At 31.2% G+C, this 25,050-nt stretch overlaps 4 protein-coding genes across 5 annotated transcripts; 1 reads left to right on the top strand and 3 right to left on the bottom strand.

Moving 5' to 3' along the window:
• Positions 1-962: 962 nt before the first annotated feature.
• Positions 963-2,059, bottom strand: LOC116004815 (GPI-anchored protein LLG3-like). Its single transcript, XM_031244989.1, has 3 exons — positions 1,903-2,059; positions 1,726-1,782; positions 963-1,461 (listed from the first exon to the last, which is right to left on the bottom strand). The coding sequence occupies exons 1-3, from the start codon at positions 1,976-1,978 to the stop codon at positions 1,094-1,096; spliced, it is 501 nt and encodes a 166-aa protein (XP_031100849.1). The 5' UTR covers positions 1,979-2,059; the 3' UTR covers positions 963-1,093.
• A 4,519-nt stretch (positions 2,060-6,578) lies between these two features.
• On the bottom strand, positions 6,579-7,561 carry LOC116011453 (GPI-anchored protein LLG3-like). The gene is made up of 3 exons (XM_031251017.1): positions 7,423-7,561; positions 7,253-7,306; positions 6,579-7,051 (listed from the first exon to the last, which is right to left on the bottom strand). Exons 1-3 carry the CDS (start codon positions 7,496-7,498, stop codon positions 6,789-6,791), a joined length of 393 nt encoding a protein of 130 aa, XP_031106877.1. The 5' UTR covers positions 7,499-7,561; the 3' UTR covers positions 6,579-6,788.
• Positions 7,562-8,735: 1,174 nt separating this feature from the next.
• Positions 8,736-12,387, bottom strand: LOC116007568. Of its 2 annotated transcripts, none has more exons than XM_031248288.1 (8): positions 12,075-12,381; positions 11,393-11,533; positions 11,115-11,207; positions 10,909-11,035; positions 10,331-10,440; positions 9,534-9,614; positions 9,318-9,397; positions 8,736-9,224 (listed from the first exon to the last, which is right to left on the bottom strand). In XM_031248288.1, exons 1-8 carry the CDS (start codon positions 12,375-12,377, stop codon positions 8,996-8,998), a joined length of 1,164 nt encoding a protein of 387 aa, XP_031104148.1. In that variant the 5' UTR covers positions 12,378-12,381; the 3' UTR covers positions 8,736-8,995. The 2 variants fall into 2 exon arrangements, with proteins under 2 accessions (XP_031104148.1, XP_031104153.1); XM_031248293.1 differs by having other exon boundaries at positions 9,032-9,229; positions 12,075-12,387.
• A 685-nt stretch (positions 12,388-13,072) lies between these two features.
• On the top strand, positions 13,073-15,584 carry LOC116008887 (thioredoxin 1-like). The gene is made up of 2 exons (XM_031248717.1): positions 13,073-13,325; positions 15,056-15,584. Exons 1-2 carry the CDS (start codon positions 13,121-13,123, stop codon positions 15,367-15,369), a joined length of 519 nt encoding a protein of 172 aa, XP_031104577.1. The 5' UTR covers positions 13,073-13,120; the 3' UTR covers positions 15,370-15,584.
• The last annotated feature ends 9,466 nt before the right edge of the window (positions 15,585-25,050 follow it).

Below are 25,050 nucleotides of genomic sequence, written 5' to 3'. Positions count from 1 at the left end.
CTACGGCATAGGCGCATAGCATTGACCAAACATATATATATATATATATATATTGATTTCTATTTAAATGTGTCCCACTTCCGGTGTGGTTTGTATGTATTTTCTAACACTGTGTGGTGTATATTTTGTATACTCAGTGCGGTGTATGTATTGCATACTATTTTCTTTACTTGGGTGTGGTGTAATTTACCTGGGTGTGGTGTATATTTATATACCTGGTGTATATCTGTATATATAATGGTGGGGCTACACTGATAGCTCGGTATATATTTACCTGGGTGTGGTGTGGTGTATATTTATATACCTGGTGTATATCTGTATATATAGTGGTGCGGCTACACTGACAGCACGGATATATATATATATATATATATATATATATATATATATATATATATATATAGATGCTTGGATGGATAAAAGTACCTTTGAAACTTCCAATAACTGGAGAACAAATTAAAAAGATCACCCAGAATATGCATCTAACAAAACTATTAAAAAAAAAAAAAAGTCAACTCAGCCAATTCAAGTTGATCCAATTGGTTTAATAATTACAAAGTTACAAATTTAATTTTTAGTTTGAGTCTTTTATTAGCCTTCTTATTTTAAGTTGGTTAAATATGAACAATCCAGGTTAGTTCAAGTTGGTTAGTTATTGACAATTTAGACTGACTTATTTTCTTGTGATCCGATTAGGGTCACAAAGCTGAATTTACTCTTTGTACGTGCAAACCAGTAGTCATCTCTGTATAGAAGAGAATGTTCGTTAGTTCCATATATGTGTGTGTGTGTGTGTTGGTGGCATTCTGATTTGCGTTTCCAGTTTCTTCTTCTTCTCACGTAAGATGACAACGAAAAAATAACAAATAGTTGAAGGATACATGTTTTGTGTCTAGACAAAATTAATTTAATTTCTGATCTTATAAGAGTGAAGCTAAGCTAGGAAACTACGTACACATGTATTATTCGATAAATGTTGTATTGATATGGAATGCAACGAGGTGTTACGTGAAATGGCTTACACAATGTATGTATGTAACCTTAAAGCACGCACGCATTCACACACTTCAGGAAATTAATTAATTTCATGAATTCAAATTTGGAGTAACAACAGAAAAAGAGGTATGAGGAAGGTGGGCGGGGAGGATTTAAGGGGTTTTGGGGCAGCATTATTAGTAGTTTTGTTATCCTCAGTTTGTTGCACACCTACATCTTTGCAGTCGAGGCCTTGCTTGCCTTCCTTACAGAGATTGCCGAAAAGCCCAGGAGGATACTTGCCGTAGAGATGGAGATAGTTGAACATGATGATGGGGCAGTTGTTGTTATCCTTGTTAAGCTCATCCCTGTAGTGGCAGGCTAATTCCTTAAAGGCTTTGCAGCATACCTTGGCCGTGTAATGTGGTCCTTTGCATTGGCTCGTAACTATTGTATAGTTCAGGTTCTCCATGTCTAATGGACAATCTGCACAATGAGTAAACAGACCAACTGGTTAGATTGTTTTATGAGTAAAAGTGCGTCAATAGAGTGGGATGTTATGTTCTGCTTTAGACGCGAGTTAGTCACACCAACCCAATTAAGTTTGGGAGCCTATCACTAGTCTAGTTTGGGGGCTCAATTGACCAGGAGCTATTGTCGTTCCCCTGATGAACCTATGGTAAGGTGAAACCAGATTGACATGCGCGGGACTCTATGCCCGTGACATTGGACAGGAAAGAAGCTACTTACCACGCTTCTGCTGAAGAAGGAAACGCCCTGTTCGTCCTGGATTCTCTAGCACCTCATCTGTTGGTTCATGCATAAAAAAACGTAACAAAGAAAAATGTTTCAAATGAATGGATTGGATTGTTGAACATGATAGATAGATAGATAGATATGCAGAAATGAAATGAAATGAAATATTACATTTAATGTATGAGGGGGTGGCAAAGCCGAGAAGGAGGGAGAAGAGAAGCAAAACTAAGCATATTCTCAACCCCATTTCCTTCTCTTCTTTATTACTCTTTTATCTCTTTTATCCCAGAAATGAAATGCTTTCTTGGGTTGCCTTTTCTCATTCAAACAATGGCAACAGCCCTCCTCTGAACCCTCTCTCTGCTTTTGTTGGAGAGAGACAGAGGGAGGTTTCAAACTAACAGAGCCCATCAACATATGAGAAAGACACGGAGAAAGACATGGCTGGGAAAATTAATCCCCCACCCCATAATTATATTTACATACGAAACTCATTTTCGCATTATATATTTATTCATTTATTTGAGTTATTTTCATTTTTTGTCATAGATTTATAGGTATCGGTCCATTTAAGTCTTTTTTTTATCAGAATATTCACTTTTGATCCTAGTATTATTGTGACATGATCATTTTTTGTTCTTTATCAATAAAATAATTTAAATATCATTAAATATAAGGGTGTTACAGTTTTCAATTATGATTTTTTTTTTAAAATAAACACAAAAATATAATGGCTCAACCTACTTTGTATAAAAAATATTGAAATGTCTTTGTATTTAACAACATCTCAACAATTTTGTTGATGAAGAACTAAAATTGATCGTGTCATAATAATACTAAAACTAAACGCGAATATTCTAATAAAAAATGACTAAAAGTGAACTGTAACTTATAAATTTAGGTTTAAAAATGAAATGAGCTCTAAGTAATTAATTAAAATAAAGTTGGTGTAAAATGATATTGGACCGACAAATAGTTTTAACCATTGGGAAAAATAGATATTAGAGATAGATGAAATATTGAGTAATAATGTGAAAGATTTGGCCCTACAAATAGTTTAAAGGAAGTGCTCTAAGATGGATCAGCCCGTGACCAAAAAATTTCACAAATTTTGTTTACTATTTAAAGTGAGTGAGTGAGTGTATACACACACTTAATCCGTATTTGATTAATTTTTTATAATGTGGGTGATAATTTTTGTCTTATAGTTTTGTATAAATATTAATTTTTATCCGCGCATTGTATGATTAAATTAATATCCAACTCGAAAATTAAAATAAGTGAATATTTTGTATAATTTTTATATATTAAATAATTAATATAAAATAAAAATAATTATTTTTAATATAATCAAAATGAGTATTTTCAAAAAGTAGTTGTAAAATGAGTATTACTTTAATCAAGAAAATAAAAATGATGTCCTAATAATTTTTATATTAAAATAAATTAATTTTTTAATACGATATTGATAAGTTAGTAAAAGTTAATTATTTTTTTTTTAAAAAAATGACATGATTATAATATGTTTAGCTTACTGGTGTTGTCGAGTAATAATTATTTAAGAGTTCTGTAATTAAGTTATAGCATATGAATTTATAAGTTTTCGTTGTGTATATGATTGAAACCTCAATTATTGTTATATGTGGACTATTCATCTTGTAAATTCTTATTAATATTATGAAAATATTATTATTATTATTATTCGATGTATTTGCACTAGTCTTTTAACCATAAATTTACAATACTTTGAAATAAATCAGTAGTATACTGAAAATGAAAATGAACAAATATAATGACTTAATATAATCGTGTTAATTTAAAACATTAAAATAAAAATATCAATATTCATGTCATTTAAAAGTTAAAATATCTTAATTAGATTTTTTTTTTTGAAAGTAAACGTAGCTATTCCATTAATTCATAACATAAAACGTTTACATCAACGATCAATGAAATAGTAAACCATTCCTTACAGTCAGACATAGAAACAACTTTTCTAACTATGCTATAGAAAACTTGAATCGCAGAGTGTTTCATAACTAGGAAGCTATGTTCCTTCAAGGAGCTTAAAACTTTATCAAAGATCTGGGTCTTCGTCATCATTCTTTTTTGCTCGCCCAGGATAAGATCAACACTTGCCGAAACCAAACTAAACGATTTATGCTCGCCCAGGATAATTAGATCTTTTAATACTTCTTCCGTCCAATTTTATGTGTATGGTTCAGTTAACAAGACTTGACTAAATGAAATTATTTTTAATCCAAATTTTCATAGTATTAAGTTTAGTATTAGTATACAATTTTTTTTTGAAAACATTATACAAAATTTATATATTTAGAAACTATCTAAAAGTACTATTAAACACAAAATATCAACTTTAAAAATAAGTGAATATATATATATATATATATATTACCCCATCTACCACATTTTATCTGTTATACTTACTATTCATTAATCAAACCAGTTCTTTTTATTATATATATATATATATAAAATTCGCGTTACATTGTGACAAGGCACATCATGATCCATGGAATGATGGAATAACAATCAAACACAATTATATATGAACAGATACTAAATTGTAATAGAGTCAATAGTACTCAAAAAAAAAAAATATGCACAGTACAAATTTTGTGTGCAATCCAAATTTTGGGTATGTAGTCAAAATTTTGTACAGGTGTGAACAACGTAACGTCTCCGCCACCGACGATTTAACACCTTCTCTGACAACATTTTCTTTCTTACACACACACACACAAAGGTTGGATCCCAACTCTAAGGATCCCTCATGCCCTAGACCGACAAAACAAAATCATGCATGGTAACTCATCAACTGAACACAAAAGCTTCCTAGAGGTAGGTGAAGAGCTCAACAGGACACTTGCCCTAGAGACGGAGATTGTTGAACATTTGGACGGAACATATGTTGTTATCCGTGTTAAGTTCATCTCTGTGTTTTAGTGTTTGCAGGTTAATTCCTTAAATGATGTGCTTCATAGCTTAGCACAGTAATGTGGTCTTTGGCACTAGGCTCAGCTCGTAACTATTTTGTATAGTTCATGTTCTCTACGCCAAATGTGCAATATGTATGGCGAAAATGATCATAATTTGCAGAAACAATAGTTTTTTGGGTCAGGGTCTATCTTGTCTATTGTATAACAATTGTTTTATTTTATCTGCAATCACTAAGAGCAACCCAACAATAATTTTACTAGTTTCTTTTTCTTGAGAAAGATTTAGAAGAAAAAATTACATAGATGTAGGCCTATCAAAGGAGATTGCATCGACCCATTAGACCCGTCTTGATAACGACCTAAATCTTCACGGACTTTTGTGAGCCGGCCCGCAAGCTAAGGTTCATGTAACCTTAACCTGCGCCATGGGCCAGCCAATGATGGTGTTTATTTTGATAATTCATGTTCAACCTTCAAATTGGTAAGGCCGGGAAAGAAATCAAAATGCTGGAAGTGATGCAAATTAGAGAGTTTTTATTCCTTTTAGACAGAAATTGAGAGCTAAAAAAGGATTCACCACTATGCGTGTTGTTATGCCGTGGACCCAGGTGCACCTTGCAAGGTGGACCTGGGTCTACATTCACATACACTATACTCTATATTCACACTTTGTAAACTCTACATTCACACATTACAAGATTATATGTTTAGTAACTATATTACCACTGTTATGCATTCACACATTCAAAACTCTATATTCACAGGTCCTATACTCCATATTCACAACTTGAGAACTCCACATTCACACATTACAGGGCTACAAGTTGCTAGAACTTCTTAACTCCATATTCACACATTACAGGGTACAAGTTGCTAGAACTTCTTTAACTCTCACACATGCATAACTTTACATTCACGATTTCTATACTCCATATTCACAATTTGAAACCTCCACATTCACACATTTCTAGGCAACTCTACATTCACACAATCATAAATCTACATTCACACATTGAAACCTCTACATTCACACATTTTTGGCTCTATATTCATCAATGTTTACTAATTAAAAAAAAAAAAAAAAAAACTAGTTTCGGACCCAGGCCAGGTTCACCTTGCAAGGTGGACCTGGGTCCACAACATAATTTGCCTCACTATGCTCTCAACTAAGTATGCTATTGACTCAAGCCCACCATACAAGGTGAATTCGGATCCATGTTCATAATTTTAACTCTATGTTTACAATTTTAGAACTTTATATTCACAATTTTAGAATTCAATATGCAAAATTACATTAATCTCTATATATATTCACAGTTTTGATATATATATATATATATTCAAAAATTGTGTTATACTATTGAATATATAGTTATGAAATTGTGAATATAGAATTCTGTAATTGTAATAAATATAGAATCCTAAAATTGTGAACATGAACCCGAATCCATGAAATAACAACCCTATATTACTCGAAATTCCACAGTGAACACAGTCCGGAAGAACAAAAATATGTTTGGGTACGATCATAATCATTAGCCCAATGAGCATTGGAAAATAAAATATCCACATTCCACACCGCAAAATACCGGTTCCATGGCCTGAAAACAGAGCCGTTTCTTTAAGTAAAAAAATGGCAGCCATTACATTTTAACAAATCCCATATTTTGTGTAGATTGTACTTTAGTTGTGTTAAAATAAAATTGTAGTATGTATAAAATAAAACTGAATAACATGTTTCACTTATTTGATTTTATATATCTAGACTATACTTATTATGGATATGATTTACCGATGTTATGTGAACAAAGTGTCATCCATTAATGTAATCTTAACTCTTCAATAACATATATTTTATTTGGAGTATTCACTATGAGAGGTAGGAAATATGGAGGCATGGTAGAGGAGTATGTTATAATTAAGCCCATGAAACACGTACAATTATACATATAGTGCAAATTTTACATGCAATCCAAATCTTGGATAGGAATCTATATATATGACCAATTTTATATAGGCAACTGGAACAACCTAACGACCAGGAGTATTCAACGCTTGCTTTTTCCGGCTGCCGTTACTTCCATATATATGTATATATTAATATCCAATACAATCCAGGCCATTCTTGGCTTCGTGACAAAGGGTTTGGAAAAGCCCAGGAGGATACTTGCCATGGCCACGAAGATAGTAGAACATTTGGGTGGCGCAGGTGTTGGTATTCGAGTTAAGATAATCCCTGTATTTGCAGGCTAATTTCTTAAATGATGTGCAACATATCTTGGCGTTGTAATAGCCTTGTCTACGTTGGCACTGGCTTGTAACTATTGTGTATTTCATGTTCTTCACGTCAAATGGACAACCTGTAGGCCGGAAATTAAATGATCAATATTATACTTGCAGAAACAATAGTAATGGATTGATCGATTGATTTGCATTTTACATTTTTTTTTTTTGAATTTATGAGCAATATAATCCAAAGAAATCATGTATGCTATGTGGAGTGCAGGCAGCTGTGGTTTAGAGATTTCTAGCCGGCCAAAAAAAGAAATGAAAGCACTTACCAGGAGTGCGATACAAAAGGGAACGCCCTTCTCCTGGACTCTCCAGCCTATCATCTGTACATTCATGCATAAAAAATAGAAAAATATATTTCAAATGCATGAATAAATGGATGGTTGAACATTATCGACATGGTAACGCAAATTAATAAAATGAGAGAGATATTACATACATTTAAGGAATGAAGGAGTGGCAATGCCAAGAAGAAGGAAGAAGAGAAGCAAAACGAAGCATATTCTTAACCCCATTTCCTTCTCTTCTTTATTAGTTGTTTATTTCTTTTATCCAGAAAATGAAATGCTTTTTGGTTGCCGTTTCTCATTTTCAAAATGGCAACACCCCTTTTATTTATTCCATCTCAAACTAACAGATTCCATAAAGATACGAGGAAGACCAGGAAAAAGGGTGGCTGACAAAATTAAGCTATTCCAAGCCTCTAATTATATTTATATACCAAAATTATTTGGCATTTTTATGACCCATATATTTAAAATGTATCTATTATGTAAGCAGTATGACCAAAGGTCATACTTTTGGTGTAATGGTAAAAATAATATTTTATATAAGTTATCAACTGAATTATCAATTTTGTTGCTAGTATGGCACGTTTATTTCAGAAAACTATTCTTATATTATTATTTTTTTAGTTTTTAATCTATATTTTCTATTAAGTGGTATTTATACACCTTCTACCTCCTTAACGGACGGTGGATATCTACTTAATCCTTGTTCTATCTCTAAAATTCTATACGATGCTATGATGAGTTCTACAATATTTTAAAAGATTCTATGAATCTCTCTACATCTTGTACATAGTTCTGAAAAAATCTACAAACTTGAAGAAACAATGTACAATTGCGAAAAATGTCAGGAACCATATAGAGACTCCAACGCTACGATATACTAACTTAATATTATATTTTGAAACAACAAAAATAATATAAATTTTTTTTTTTTTTATAAATGTATTTACTTTACATTTGTCTATGACACATTTTAATATTTTGAAATTAAAATGTTATATATAATTTTCTTTTTATAAACAAATTCAAGTACATTTCTTTTAATAAATGTAATAAACATTTATTAAATTATATATCATGCAATTAAACAATATATTTTTCACTATCTTATTTGCTATAATTCCTGTAAAGAAATTCTTTACACACTTACAATTGTCACTAGTAAAATTATGGCTAAGTTTACAAGTAAAAAAATTATTATAACTAATTAAACAATCATTTATTAAATATCATGGCACCTTTTTGGAAAACGGATTCAAGTTTCTCTTAAAATTAAATCAAGATTTAAGAAATATGGATTCTTTTATTCTTAATACTAACTCATAAATAAAACTGCAAAACATAATAGTAAACAAATAAAAATAAAAAATAGTCTACATTTAAAATAAGTAATTTGACCTGATAGTGGATGGGTAAATCCGACTCAGCAGCTCATAAAAAACACACATAAAACAAACATGTATGGAGTTCATAAAATCTTTGATTCTCATAATAATCACCGACATGTTTACCACCTTGTTCACTGAAATATATTTATTAAGGATAAAGATGAGCATCCTTAAAAAGAGATGCACAGGTACAATCCTGAAAGCTGTCCTCAAAGATGTATGAAGTGTATGTAGTAGTTGGGTTTTAGGCTCTATATATATATATATTATATGGCATGAAAATTACGGCATGCTGGTTAGATGTCAGCAAGAATCATTGAAAATGGTTGATGATCTAAAGTTGGGTCATGATGTTGCTATTGTGTCTTTCTTTACGAGTGATGGATCTTCCCATCCGAAGGCGCCTTGTGGTTAGAGCTTCTAAGAGGACCTCCAAAGCATCTTCGATCGCATCAGCCTGCTTATCTAGCCCGTATGAATTGAACGCGGGGATAAGGTGGAGTTCATACAGGAGCCCAATTGCTGCAGCTGCTGTGCACGTACGATCCCAGGATGGTTGGGGTCTGCGCTAAATCACAGCACCAAGATACATATAACATACTCGAGGAATATCATAACGTGTTTAGGTAGAAAAATGATTTACTTGTATCTCTTACCTCAGTCTATGCATCATGGATACGCCTGTGTTTAGTGATATACAGGGAAGCTCCTCGCCCCAAATTGACATGGCTCGTTCCTGTGCACAAGCCGTTTCAGACCAATAACTATTATGTTTCGAGAAAAAGAATTCCAATTATGTTTTTTTCCTCACCTATTAATACTTCATAGCTATTAATAATATGAAACGATATATGAGTTTTCTGCTGGAATACCTTCAAACGGTTGAACATTGCATTAGAATTGCTCCAAGTGCCATCAAGCAGAATAAAGTTCAACACATCATCGTAATTTGCCTACAATACAGCAGTATAGAACATAATTACCCCACAAAATCAAAATTAAGATATATCAAGGTCAAATCAACTAATATAGCCGCTCCAGCAAACAGACAGATCTACAAGAACATTTTCATTGGTGGCAAATGGATGCTTTCTAACTATTACATTCATGACTGTCACTGACAGGAGTAAAATTTTCAAAGAACCCAATTCTGTAGGAGAATAAAGATTGAATAAACTATAAATATTCTGGTAGTGGCATTATTATTGCCCACAAAAGATGAAATTCCATCGGCACCAGGGCCCCACACCCCGGCCCGATAGGATAGTGGAGGGATAAATCACAGTGACTCAACAGCCTATTAAGTGGGAGGACCAGTGCCTGATGGCTAATACCACAAGGAGCCCGCCACATTGGATGTAACTCCTACATTGTGGCTGCCAGGATTTGATCATATGTCCTTGTCCAAAATCTACCACATAGAAACCAACTGAGCTGCCCATGCGGGGAATAGAAGCATTATTATTGTCAGCAAGCACGACCTCATGATTTCAAATTCAGTTATTATGAAAGCGTAAGCAACAAATGCTGATTTTTTGGTGCATAAGATTTGCTGATAGACATGTTAGATATTACTGAATAGTAGATAGCTATATACTGGTCCTCTTAAAATAGCATCATATACTCATATCCCCTATATGTATATGAGTAGATAAATAAAAACATATACCATTTTTGGTTGGCAATCTCGATCTTCCAAAGAATTTTGGTAAAAGATATCCTTAACAGAATTTGGTGTAGCGTTCTTATTAGGATAAAGACACCAAACCTTATCCTTCCCTGACAATATACAAAATCCAATAAGAAAAGAATAACATTAGATCAACCGGGACAAACTTTACTTAAATGTTATTAAAAAAAAAATGTGACTCTTCAAGTCTGAGTTAACATATTTGGCAGTAAATCAGGCAGGTATCAGTTGGCTTGCAAATCAAACTCATAAGCAACAAACAACAATAACATATTTTCAATTTTCTATTATTTACTACCACAATTCAAAAAGAACAATCGAAAGACTGAATCTACATTCATCCAAATCATAAAGAGAGGACGCAAACGGATCTAGTAGACTATGTAAGGCCAAAAAACAATATCCTACTAAGGTAACATAACACTACGCAGAAGAAGAAATTTAACCGAGGCAAAAGAAAAATTTTTACAAGCATCATTGCAAGTTAGCAATAGTGTAGCAGTGCCTTCAACTTTTTATATCACATTACATATAAATCAAAGGAAACTTATGAGAACCTGCAAGTTTTAATGCATTCCACAACATTTCTTCGTGTTCCGAAATTCCAAATAAGCACAAAGTAGCAGCCTGAACACCAAATACTTGCCATAATAGTTTTCCAGTGTTATTTTGGCGCAAGAAATCCTGCAGAAAAGGATCATTGTCTTTAATAGATCCATTTAATATGTTACAATCTAAAGAAAAGAACAATAAAAGGACAGACCTTGGGATGCATATACAACCAAAACCTTATATGGTGCCAAGGATGATAGGGCATGACTCTTGAACACATGCAGTCTTCCTTGGGAAGCCAGCACTGCAGAATTTTAAAGTGAGGAAATAGCATTTTAAAACCAATAAACAGATGGCTCCATAAAAGAAAAACAATGTTGCATGGGTGTTTTCTACAGTTAAGGACTAAGAATCAAACAGATTGTACAGACTACTAACATAGAACAACAGAATTGAAGCTATCATCATAAATATAGATAATGCATATACCTTCTGACAAAGGTAATCTCTACTTCCAAGTACGCGGCACGCAATTTGTCGAGCTGAAAAGAACTGAAGCTTCTTTTCAGAATCTCCTAAGGACTTGAACTTTTCTCTATGTTTCTTATCTTCATACACCTTGAAGTCTCCCTGATGATCAGAACAGATAACTGAACAATGATTCAGAGAACTGATTATAGAAAAAGACTTTCCTTTTTTCTTTTTTTGAGAGTGGGGGAGGGGGACATGTGTATGTATAATGCTTATTTAGGAAATTATTAAATCCTTAGAATTGCTATACATAATCCCCTTCAAGAGGCATTTGACTTTCAGCACACTAGACTTAAATAGATACTTCTCAAATCACAAGAATAGAAAGACAGAACCTACATCCAATCTTAATTTAACCATCAATATGACCACAAAAGCATCAAATTCCTTAAAACATGGGTTATACTTATACAAGTCCATACTAATAGTAAATACAATCCACCCTTGCACCCAAAATATACCAATTTCTTTAAAAACGAACACTTTAACCAGGAAGCACAGTCCAAAGATAGCATTCAAAGAAATGAATGTACAAACAAAATCATCTCATTTCGCATTGGTTTACAGGTGGAAAACAATTACCTAGAATATTCATATTCATAAAAAAAATGGTGGGAGAAAGGAAAAATGTAATTTTTACCACAAGTTTTCCATGATTGCCTCCAAAATCCATGTGGGCATCAATGTTTTTCTCCAGTAACTTCAAGTCTTCAATGACCTCTAAAACCATGGCGGGTACAGGGGATGTGCTTCCCCAACCCTGCCATTCCTCGAGGCTAACGGAGGCTTCAGTAGCGCTCACCCTGTGAGCTCCTGTGGCGATAGGGGAAAGAGAGGCAGTGGAGAAGCGCGCCGCCTCCATGGCTCTAGCGTTCCGGGGACGCAGCTGAAAGAGGACAGAGCCCTCGAAGCTGAAGAGGGCTTTAGAGGTAAAGACGAGCATTCTTGTGTGGGTGAATATCTAATTTTCGGGAGAAAAGTGCCATCTACGAATTTGTAATAGTTGACCTCAATTTAGATTTTAGAGGTCCCATTTTGTAATTATGAGTTATTATGGTGAAGTTATTGCAATATACATATAGATATAGAGTTAATTCTAACCATGGTTCTCTGACTATATTGATTTTTCAAAATTAGACTCTCACTTTTAATTTGAACAGTTTAGGTCTCTTGACTTTCAAATTCTTTTCAACGTTGGTCATTTCGTCAAATTTTGGTTACGTTGAGGTTAAATGAAGGGGTAAAATTATCCGTTCACCTGTTTAGTGTATTATTACTCGTATTTCTCTTGTCATATACGTTGTATATATGAATATAATGTCAATTGAAGTCTCAATCGATCTCTGTCAAAGTCTCTTGGACTGGAATTATATTCATATATATAACGTATATGACATGAGAAATACGAGTAATAATACACTATACAAGTGAACGGACAATTTTACCGATTCATTTGACTCTAACTTAATCAAAATTTGACAAAAAGATCAAAATTAAAAAGAATTTAAACGTAAAAGGACTTAAATTGTCCAAAATAAAAATCGATAACTAATTTTAAAAAATTATCATAGTCGGAGATCCATTACTGGGATCAACTCTATACATATATATTTTCATTTCCCTACTAAATCAGGAAAAGGTGAGTAGTCAGTCTCCGTACTAGGTAAGCTCCAGTTTCTCTCCTTAATGGCGACAGCTATCGATTCCACCGCCTTTGCCACTTGTTTTTCAACTAAACCACGTGCTGCTCTCCGCCTCTCGCCGCCGTCGTCAGCTCTATTCCACCGCCGTTCTCTACCAAACTTATCCGCTTTCAAGCTTTCCGCCAACTCAAAAATTTCTCGCCGCGCAGCAAGTATTGTTTGCGAAGCTTCCGAGATCGCCCTCGAAGGTTACATAACTCCCTTCCCTCATTTTTAGGCTTGTTCAATAAAATCTGGATTTTCTTATTTCTAAATGAAAATATAAATTTAATGCATCAAAGCGGAGGTAATTTGTGATGCGTTCTTTTCCGGTCAGGTTTATTATGTTATACCAAATACTCGATTTTGAAATTTAAAAAAAAAAAAATTATTTTGGCTGTACTTGTAGAATAAATTTGTAAATAATGTATCAGTGTCAGTGATGAACCTATATGAATGAGAAAATATATAGATTTCTTATGAGCTGTCTAAAGAGTTTGGACATATTTTAATTTATCATGGTGAGTTTAAGCCTTTTAATAGCATCCTGATGTTTTGGATGATTGAGCCCAAGCGAGTCTGAACTTTCAAGGTGGTAAGTAGACATGAATAAGAAAGACTATGATTAATCTGAAGTTTAAGCATTTTGTATATTTGCTGTGTGATTTCATTACATGATTATTTATTGGTTTGGGGGCGGTATTGTATTAGGGTAAAGAGTTTATGTGCATAAGTTTGAGAAGTTATTTGATGGCTTCATTATACTTCATCATACCGAGATGAGAAAATATGTCAAGAAAACCGAAACCTTTCAGTCTAATTTGATCAAGTGTCAAATTTTCATTGTGGTCTAGATGTGAAGTATTGTTTCATGTTTGTGCTGTTGTGTTGAAATTTCTGTCTTCATTATTAGCAACAGAGTCGAATTCATTATTTGTAAAATTGTTTCTCTCTGAGATATATGCATGCCAGAATTTATTTTCAAAGTTCATTAGTTAATGCTATAGCTGATACCAAAGAAAATAAAATATTCAAATTTATTAAAAAGAGACATAAGAGTTTCAATTTTTCGTCACTTCAAAATCGAAAATTTAGGATTTTTTTTTCTCACTTTGATTATCCATCTTGTTTGTATTTGTGATTTAGCTGCAGATCACCTGAAGTTTGTCAAAACATGATATGACTTAGGAGGGGTCAGTAACTAGTTTAGACAAAAAGAGGTAGAAGAGAGAAATGGTAGGAAATGTAAAATGCAAAATTGAACAGAAGGATGGAAAGGAGGTTTGATAAGGCACTTGGTAATTAAAGATTTGGTTGCTAAGATGTTTACTTAGGTTCTTGGTGTCATGTCACTATAAGAATATGGGATGCCCTTCTATTAGACAAGTCTTTTTAATTCCCAGAATAATTTATCCAGCAAACTTTTTCCATGATATCAGTATGGGCCAGCTTGTCCACTTTAATCACTTGTTTGTGATTTTTTTTTTAAATAACTTGCTTTACAATTAGAACACCCACTATTATGTTGCACTTGTATATATTGCTGTTTATTTTGCTAATATAATTTAAAACGTGCCATGTTGTGTGTTTCTATTTTCCTTAATTAATTATCAGTCAAGAATCAAAGTTTTAGTTCTTCCTTTTTGCACTGTTATGATATATGGCTTATGACATGTCAGAGTATGCAGTTTCATTTTGAGCTTCATCTCTTCACCTTTCAATTTCAACCCCATTACTTCACAAGTGTTATGTAGACTAGTGAGTAGTGAGGAAAGGATGCAATGATTAAGCAGGAAAAAAGGACTTAATCATTGCAAATGAAAGGCATCTTCACAAATTTCTAATGTGCATCTCTAATGGTTATGCTCATATTTCCTAGTTTCTCTTTGGAACTCCTCTGATCCTGATCCTTCCTCTGCTTCACTCTTCTTGTTTTCAGTTCCTTCTGTAACAGCGGACACATGGGAATCACTTGTTCTCCAATCAAGTGGACCCGTGGTGGTTGAGTTTTGGGCGTCATGGTGTGGACCTTGTCGCATGTTCCATCCCGTAATGAACGAACTGTCAAAGCAATATTCTGGAAGGGTGAAATGCTTCAAACTGAACACGGACGATAGTCCTTCAGTTGCAAGCCAATATGGAATCAGAAGCATCCCAACGGTAATGATCTTCCTCAACGGTAAAAAGAAGGATGCAATAATTGGCGCTGTACCTAAGACCACTCTAACTGCCTGCGTCGAAAGATACCTGTAGAGGCACTTAGGCTCTCACCAAAGTTCTCAGGTTTTCTCTTCCATTTAGTGTTCCAAATTTTCCTTTCCTTTCAAGTATTATGTCACAGAACACCACCCCTTTATGTTATGTATAGTTCTGCATATAACTTGGCACCTTGCATCTGCTCTCTCCAGTTTCTGTTTTATACAATCTTGCAATCAATAAAAACAAGTTCTCTGCCTATGTTATATGCCTATATTGTTTGTTTTCGTGTTTCCTGTTTCATATGCTACAGAACAGTTCTGTCACTATTTGATTTTCAATCCAACAGGCCCAAAACAATCTACTAGTCCACTGATTGCACCTTATTACTATAATGCCAAAGTAGGGATCAAGAATGGGTCACTTTTCAAGGTCCCCACTTGGCCCTTATGATTCATCATTCATTATTAATTTACTATGTGCAATCACCAAATCTTATCAAGATCTTCTTATTTTAAATATTAAGCATTATACATGAAATTTTACTTAATATGGTATGGTAAGAAAACTCTTTACTTTCAAATTGTTAAACTTCTTTATATTGTTTTTCTGGCAAAGTGAAAAAAATAAATAAATAAATAAATAATTCATAGATTTGTATCATCCTAGTAGTGCGGAAATGGAAAATAGAGAAATGATATGCGATTTGAAGAGAATGTGTCTGACATATGAAAACGTTCACTCTTAAGAGTTTCGTGCAGCATAGGTGTTTAGTCCAAAAGCGGGGACAAAGTGTCATCTGGATCATTATAGTTTAGTGTTATCTTGATTCTTGAATAATCTATTTTATTTGAAGGATCAACCATGAGAGGCATGGGAGGAGTAGTAGCTTATAAGCCTGTCGAAACATAATTATGGTGGATGAGATATGTACATAATGAAATCTTGGGTTATTTGGGTATCTATTCACAAGAGGCTGCTAGCCTAGGCATATACTGTATGTCATCCTGCTCCTCAATTTAAGGGTGTTTGTATCATATGCCATATGCAGATATGCTCCCTAGTATATATTCCCTTAGTAGATTTTTTAAAGAGTTTTTTACATTATTGTATGGTGTTATATTTCAAATTAAAAGACGATCATTATTTTAAGGGAAAATAGGCTAAATAAGCTCTTAAATTATTTGTGAAAAAAAATAATTAAGCCATCAAATTATTAACAGAAAATTCAAGTTAAACACTTAAATTCATAAAAGTAGTGCAATTGATTTTTTTTAAAAAAAAAACAAAAAAAAAAACTAATTAGTAATTACCTGGAAGTAACTTGTTAAAATATGCTTGTGGCATCTAAAGCATCTTTAGACACATCTAAATTACGGTTGATGTGATTTCTTTATTCAAAAAATTATTTTCTAGTCGCTATTGTCAAATTGTCTAGATTTAGACAAAATGGCCGTGGCGTGTTGGCCTTTGTCCAGCCCTGGACGAAAACGGTCATGGCCATCAAACGGCAGAGACAACATCAGTTGTCTCTATCCTCCTGCAATTATTATTATTATTAATTTTTATTTTTTTTTTGTGATTTCATGTCAATTTTTACAAATTTTAACATGTTAATAACTAATAAGTTGCAAAATATGTTAATTTTACTTTTTACTGTTTTTAGATATACAATTGAAATTTTTATAAGTTGATAGTTTAATTTTTATTTTCATAGTTTGATACTCTCTTTTTTTGAAAGCAATATAACCGATGTAGATTATTGTATTAAAGTTGAGATAAAGTCAAGAGGAACTGAGTCCAGTACAATTGTACAATATATGAACCTGGCTATAAGCTACGGAAACTAGAGTGTGTGCTATCATATATATTAGAAGATTTAGGAACTAAGGGGGTGTATTCAATTATGACTTTCATAGAATTTTAAAGACTTTTATGAACTTTAAAAGTTTGGAGGTATTCAATTCAAACTTTTAGAGAGTATTTAAAAGTCATGCGGTATTCGATCAAGATTTTTAAAGAGTTTTTAAAAGTCATGTGGTATTCAATTAAAACTTTTAAAGAATCTTTAAAAGTCATGTGGTATTCAAAAAGTTATGAATTTGTAAAGACTTTTTAATTTTAGAACTTCTGTAGACTTTTATATACTTTTCCTTCTCAAATATAAATAGTTGAAATCCAACCCTCAACCCCAAGATTTCAAAATTTTCTTTCTACCAACACTGAAGGTTTTTTTTTCTTCCTCTCTCTATTTAAACTCTATTTTTTTCTCCTTATTTAAAATTTTAAACTTTATAAACCTTATACCTAAATTCAATAAATTATTTTTTCATTATCCTATATTTTCTACATACCTAAACTCTACCAATTTTTTTCTCTCTCCTAAACTTTACAATCTTCCTCTAAAAATTCAAAATAATATTATTTTTATTTCATTGTTGCTTGTATATTTTGATTTTTTTCTATGAACTTTTTATCTCTAACTTCTAAACTTTTTCTCCTAAATACATGAACAAAGTAAATTTTTTTTATCTATCACCGTCAACTTTTACTATATGTTTCATAATATTCATATGTTATTTGTAATATATTTTTTCTTTTTTCTTTTTAACATGTTATTACGAATAGTGAATTATTGTTCGCAATAGCAATTTGAGGCTACAAAGAGAAGCACCTTGTTGTTGTTAGCCGTCTCATATTGTTATTGCAAATAATAGCTCTTTTCTTGATACCTAGCAGTATATCAAATATAATTTATATATATTATTATTATTTTATTTTATGCAACTAGTAATTATATATTTTTTTAAATATTAATTTCTCAAGAAAAAGTAATAATATTTTTAAATATTTTATTTGAACAATTCTATAACTATAAATTTTAGTGTTTAATATTGTTAATTTGTTATGAATTGCTTATGAAAGTTTGTAAGGATGTATTCAATTTAGAATTTTAATGACTTTTGTAAGCTTTTTAAAATAAAAAAGTTGATAAAAGTTATATGCAAGTTATTTATACAGACTTTTATAGAATCTTATAAAGTTTTAAAAAGTTTTGAAAGACTATGAAAATCAATAAAAGTTTATTAAAATCTATAATTTTAAAAGTTTTTAAAAATATACAAAAGTCATGATTGAATACACCCCCCTAAATTAATCGAGCAATCTAAAAATGAGGACATAACAACTCTACAAGCATCAATAATAATAAAACCAATATAAAAACGAAGATCAGTGAGAAGGAGAAGCGAAGAAATATTTTGCGGACATCAGAATACCCTTCGGGAAAACAGTTTGATACTCTGATCTATTTGACTTTAAAAATAAAATGAAATTATATGGTGATATTCACTTATTTGTCAATTTTATTGTTGGTATTAATGAGTAAATGCCTGGTTCAGTTTGGATAAGTTATTGCAGGCCTCAGAATAACCTTCGGGGAATCCTAGATTCACAAGGCAAACAATATTCCTCATTTAACTATTCCAGACTAATTATCTACAACTTGTAATTAATTCTTACAAGAATCAAAGTGATTAAAAACGACAATGATGCCAGCAAGCTAAGATCCAGTTGCACGTACTTGGAATGTTCCGAAATCTAACGCTTCTGTGATACTGTGCAGTCTGCTTCTGGTTTTCAACCTTTGATTCTGCCACGACAAGACCTCTTTCCTACCATCCCGACTGCGAGTAATATAATAATATTATTATTCCATTTATATAATTTAATGGCGCATCATTTTCACTCACACATCCTTAATACGAGTAGTAGAAAGTAGCTAGAAACCTCCAAGTTTTTAACATATTCATCATGTCTGCCAAACAAAGTTGAGGGGCGGTCGGTCAATTCCCACGTTGCAATATAATTTGCAAATAAAGAAAAATCAATTTTGTACGGAGTGCTGCTTGCTCCCTTGGCTCCTGGGTCTCGGAAAAATTGAATCCGAAATCGAAAATTAAACTCATAGAGTAATATTATATGTATTCTGATAGAACATTTTTTTTTTTTTTGAGATTTGATAATCTAACTAATTAAATGTTAAATTAGTTAATTGGTCTATCAAAATATACTAGATTGAATGAAAATGAAAAATAAAGAATTGACGGTCTAATTAATTAGTATCACATTAATTAGTTAGTTGTTCTACCAAAATATATTATGATGTGCATGATTTGTGATGCCGGGAGTTAGGTTGAATGAAAATGAAAAATAAGGAATTGACGGTCTTATTAATTAATGTCACATTAATTAGTTAGTTGTTCTTATCTATCAAAATATATTATGATATATGCATGAATTGTGATGTCAAAAGTTAGGTTACATTGAACATGAACAAGAAACAAGGAATTGGTGATCTAGATAATTAATTAGTTGCCTTATTAGTTGGTCAATCTATCAAAATATACTACGATATGCATGCATATATGATTTGTGATATCAAGAGCTAGGTTAAATGAAAACATGAAACGGGGAATTGATGATTATTTAATTAATTAGTTGCCACCACATTTGTTTTTTGTTAGTTGGTCTATATATCAAAATATATTACAATATACATAAATTGTGATATCGAGAACGTAACTAGGTTGAACGGAAGTGAGAAACGTACTAAAAATTGATGATGATCTAATTAATTAGCTATCACATTAGCAAATCGGCTCATAAAAACATGTTATGATATGCCCGCATGATTTGCGATATCAAGAATTAGATTGAGTGATCTAATTAATTAGCTATCACATTAGTTAGTTGGTCTATCAAAATATATTAAAATATTCATGTGCATGGTTTGTGATATCAAAAGTTACTTAGGTTTAACGGAAACATGGAATAGGGAATTGATGATCAAATTAATTAGTATCCACATTAGTTAGTCATAAGTTTATATATCAAAATATATTACAACATGTATTGATTTGTAATGTATGAAACTAGGTTAAACCAAAGTGAGAAATTCAAAATTGCCGGTGATCTGATTAATTAGCTGTCACATTAGTTAATCAATTTATAAAAATATAGTACAATATGCGTGCATGATTTGTGATATCACAATTAGATTGAATGATTTAATTAATTAATTGCCACATTAGTTAGTTGTTCTATCAAATTAAATATATTAAGATATGCATGCATGCATGATTCGTGATATCAAAAGTTAATTAGGTTGAACAGAAACATGAAACATGGAATTGATGATCTATCTAATTAACATGTTGAAATGAATTTTGAAAAGCACACAAATCTTATAAGTGAATTGTAACATTGGAAGCTATGTTGAATGGAAATAAGAAACAAGAAAATGCAAGATACGAAACACACGAGAAAAATATATAAGTATAAGAAATATAAATGTATGCAGTACATTTGTAAATATTTTTTTATTAAATATGCATAAATATAATCATTTTTAATTTCTTTTTAATAAACGGTTACAAAGTTTTAGAACGAAATGTTTTCGAAGTATATAAAGATGCTAACTTTTAAAAGTTTCCCCTGTTTCCGTACTTCATAGGTGGGATGTATATGAAACGCATGCAAGTTATAAAGTTGATCATTATGGTCTCTAATATAATTCTGCTAAAAGAGGCAAGGCAGATAATGCTAAACCTTTGGGGTGGCTGGAATTAAGAAGACAGTCTTCAATTGAGTATCTTTAATTAACATGTTTGGCAAATTATTTGGTGGACCAGGTCCATAGGTGACCCAGATCTAAAATATATAATTTATATATTGAATATTCACAATTTATATATTGAATATTTATAATTTTATATACTGAATTTTTATAATTTGAATTGTGAACATTTAGTATGTAAATTGTGATTGATCAATTGTAAGGTGATCAGGAGTCATGGTATAACTATTGTAAGTACCGTTCCCTGGGCAAGTAATATGTATAATTTTCAAAGTAGTATTGCTTTTTTTGTCCTTACTCCTTATGAATAATATAATATAATATTGCATGCATAAAGTTATAAGACTAGCATGCAAACTCTGTCGTCCAATTTTGCATATATTTATTATAATATTTTAATTTCACAAATAAATTTATTAATTTTTTAGTGGTGCACAACAATTGGCCTCTTTTTTCCGGACTGACTTGTTGTCACCCTGTAATTGGGTAATGTGGAAAAATATGAACCTCTCACGTCAATAATACCTTTTTTCTAGAAGGGTTACTTTTGTGCATAAAAAATAAATTGTATATTATTTTAAGATTTCTCATAAATTATTTAAAAAAAAAATTACTCTGGCAAAATATAACATGATGACTTTTTTTTAAAAAATTATAAAAATATTATTTCTTTTGTTGTCCATTTAGAATTTTCTTTCCTGATCTGACGTCTTCAAGAATGGTCTTATTGTGTTCAAGACTCGTGCAAGTTTTTTATTTTCTAAAATGTTGTGCTAAGGAAAATTAAATCACTATCATCTTTACTTAGCATGTTTTTCACTCCATCATTTTTAATATTAATATTGGTTATGGACCAGATAGAGACACACTTTCTTGTCCTAAATGCAGCACACTAATACTCGTAGCAATTATTGTTGTGGTGTGTTAGTGATGCTTACAAGTTTTTTTTGTCCACGAAATAATTGTTACTTGATTTAGTGGTTTTTAATTAATTGCCGTATAATAAACAATTTGTCGTAGAAAATAGTTGGATAAGTAGAACATTACTCTTATATTTTAAAGTCACGAGTCTGATTATTCTCAATACAATAACTAAGAATATTAATTATTTTTACAATAATACTCTCTAGAGTCATGTATTTAGCAAAACAAATAATACAATTTCATTTTACAAAACCTATGAAAATCATGTAAATTAAAAGAGAAGAGATAGTTGAAGTGCAACGGCTAAGGCATGAAAGCTTATTAAAAATTTGGTAAAAAGAAGAGAGAATTTAAGTGTAACGGCTAAAGCGTGAAAACTGATCAAAATCCGGAAAAAGGAGGAGAGAATTGAAGTGTAACGGCTAAAGCATGAAAAGTGATCAAAAATCCTGTAAAAAAGAAGAGAGAATTAAAGTGTAAAGCATGAAACATATCAAAAAAATTCGGTAAACAGAAGATAGAATTGAAGTGTAACAATTAAAGCATGAAAACTGATCGAGAAATCGAGAAGTTGCTGCCAATTGTTTGATGATGTAGCCAAGCCAGTTAGTTGTTAGCTGCCCCTGGTTCCATTCAAAACTCACCATTTCTCTCATTATCCCTTCACTATCTTTCTTAATTTACAAGAAACCTAAGGTATATTTTGAGTAAAGTCTGACTTGTATAAATCAATCTAGATTGTTTATACATGATCGGTTCAAATCAAGAAAATTAATAAATAACTTCCAAAGGAAGTACTTCAATTTATGCATTTTCATCCTAAAAGGGTTTACCACTTGACCCTATCAAAAAGATACATGCAGTACATATAATCTTATCTTAACCATATCAAGCGAAAGCGAGAAAGATGCCAATTGTTATATAGTGGACCATGGTCGTCAAATGAAATTGTAATAAAATTAAAATGATACTTTAGTGTTAGTTGCTATAATGAAATTAGTGTGAGTGGAAAATGAAACTAAAAAACATAGCTCATTCAACAAAGCATATTGTCAAATGAAACTGTACTATAATTAAAATAATACTTTAGTGTTATTATAATGAAACTAGTGTGTGTAAAAAATAAAACTAAACTCAAAAGTCATACAATAACATATATATTGTCAAATGCACTTGGAGTGTAATTAAAATAATACTTTAACATTACTATAATTAAACTAGTGTATGGAAAAATGAAACTACAAAATAAAGCTCATGCAATTATCTATATTGTCAAATGAAATTATAATCGAATTAAAATGATACTATAATATTGTTATAATAAAACTAATGTGTGTACAAAATGAAACTAAAAAACAGAACAACATTGTCAAATAAAATATATGTGTAATTAGAATGATACTTCATTGACCACACTGCTAAATGGACCATGGTCCACAATAAAATTGACGAAAGATGTAAGTCCAACCTAACATAAATTTTCTTTCCTCAAAATCCTCCAAGTATAAATGTCAACTATGTAAGTATATGTGTTTGGATTAAAATAATATGGGGTGTTACAAATTTGACTTTTAAGCACGCTGTTCACAAAATTATACCATGTGTACATATATATATTTAAGCACCCCAAAAGCCATTGATTTGATGTCAAGGTCTATCTAATATTATATGGGGAAAAAATATAGTAATATAATTTCTACCAAATATTTTAGCTTAATTTTATGGAGTCAACTTCTAATTGATTTAAGGTTGGATGTGCAAGACCCGGTAATAAATTATATATTATATTTTATATATAGATGAACTGACACTATTACTTAAAATATCTATTAAATTTATTTTAAAATATATATTTTCAAAGATATTTGAGTTTATGACACATAGAATTAATCTTCTAAAAGAATATTGTTACAGACATTCAATCAATATAATTTAACAACGTAGTCGACCCTAAGGTAAATCTTTATCTATTAATCCACTATCAACTGTCTTAAAATCGTATTCCACTAATAAGAGTATAAGACTAAGACAAGACGAAAGCTAAACAAAAATATTATTAATTAAGTAATAATTAAAAATTAGCTCCAAACAATTGAATTATATATGTGGCTTCACTGTCCGAATGGTCCCTACAAAATTGGACAGTTTGCCTAATTCTCTACATTTTCTGTCGTCTTTTACAAAAAGATAATTTATTTATATGTTTTGACGATATATTACCGCAATTTCTAAGCAAGGACCTAACAAAAAATAATCTTTCTTTTTTTATTTACAAAATATTAAAATAAAGGTTAATTATTGATAAGAAACTTAGAAGTTTGAAGTGTGATTGTGTGAACACAAAGACTTGACCAAAATTTATATTAGATTTTATTAGACTATGGACCACTCTATTTTAACTAGATTTGGGGGCAATTCCCTATTAACAAATTGTGTGGTCCACATTGCAAATTAGAGTGAATCACTGACAAATTTTCATATAAGTCAATTTTTAGGTAGTATATTAAAAATGAACATGTAGTGTATTGCAAATGAATCTTCAAAAAATAAATTTGCAATATACGATAAATGAACATGTATGTTGGTGATCTATTTGCAATGTGGATCATGTTTCATGATATAGTAATTGTCCACTATCAATCACAATTTTAAATTAATTTTTAAAATTTTGTCATATATATATATCAAGAGATTTCACTATGTACTTTCTCTATCCCGTTTTACTTGATTTATTCACTATTTATATAGATCAAAGCAAATATATGTTTTTAGTTATATTTTTTTAAAAATAATTCTTATTATTTTCAAATTTATCTTTTTTGTTGTGTTTAATAAAGGATTTAATGTAATTTTGAAATATGTAATTAACTAATAATATTAAACTAAATATTAGAAAACATTAAATAATTTCAATTAATCATCGTTATAAATCGAAGTTAGGATCTACTAACTAATACATATTGTACTTTGTGATGGACTACAATAAGTAACACATGGACAAAATCGTTCGACGATGCATAACTTTTCTATGGGTCTGACTTTGATATCAAATTGAATGATGTATTTAATTTGTCCCAATTATTAATAATCAAATTGCACATTTATATTTTATATGTCATACTTATTAAACGTATGAGTATATTATATAAAATAATATAGAAGGAATATAATATTAG

This window comes from Ipomoea triloba, chromosome 2 (assembly GCF_003576645.1).
Source record: "Ipomoea triloba cultivar NCNSP0323 chromosome 2, ASM357664v1".
NCBI classification, from domain to species: Eukaryota; Viridiplantae; Streptophyta; class Magnoliopsida; order Solanales; family Convolvulaceae; genus Ipomoea; species Ipomoea triloba.
This window is presented reverse-complemented; position numbering and strand designations above follow the sequence as displayed.

Excerpts from the sequence above, each read along its gene's own strand:
- LOC116004815 (XM_031244989.1), bottom strand. The coding sequence starts at position 1,978 with ATGGGGTTGAGAATATGCTTAGTTTTGCTTCTCTTCTCCCTCCTTCTC. Across the intron at positions 1,783-1,902 it reads CACCCCCTCATACATTAAAT|ATGAGGTGCTAGAGAATCCA; the intron begins GTAATATTTCAT and ends ATGAACCAACAG. Across the intron at positions 1,462-1,725 it reads CCTTCTTCAGCAGAAGCGTG|ATTGTCCATTAGACATGGAG; the intron begins GTAAGTAGCTTC and ends CTCATTGTGCAG.
- LOC116011453 (XM_031251017.1), bottom strand. The coding sequence starts at position 7,498 with ATGGGGTTAAGAATATGCTTCGTTTTGCTTCTCTTCTTCCTTCTTCTT. Across the intron at positions 7,307-7,422 it reads CACTCCTTCATTCCTTAAAT|ATGATAGGCTGGAGAGTCCA; the intron begins GTATGTAATATC and ends ATGAATGTACAG. Across the intron at positions 7,052-7,252 it reads CCTTTTGTATCGCACTCCTG|GTTGTCCATTTGACGTGAAG; the intron begins GTAAGTGCTTTC and ends TCCGGCCTACAG.
- LOC116007568 (XM_031248288.1), bottom strand. The coding sequence starts at position 12,377 with ATGCTCGTCTTTACCTCTAAAGCCCTCTTCAGCTTCGAGGGCTCTGTC. Across the intron at positions 10,441-10,908 it reads GAATGCATTAAAACTTGCAG|GGAAGGATAAGGTTTGGTGT; the intron begins GTTCTCATAAGT and ends GTATATTGTCAG. Across the intron at positions 9,398-9,533 it reads CAATGTTCAACCGTTTGAAG|GAACGAGCCATGTCAATTTG; the intron begins GTATTCCAGCAG and ends GCTTGTGCACAG.
- LOC116008887 (XM_031248717.1), top strand. The coding sequence starts at position 13,121 with ATGGCGACAGCTATCGATTCCACCGCCTTTGCCACTTGTTTTTCAACT. Across the intron at positions 13,326-15,055 it reads TTCCGAGATCGCCCTCGAAG|TTCCTTCTGTAACAGCGGAC; the intron begins GTTACATAACTC and ends TCTTGTTTTCAG.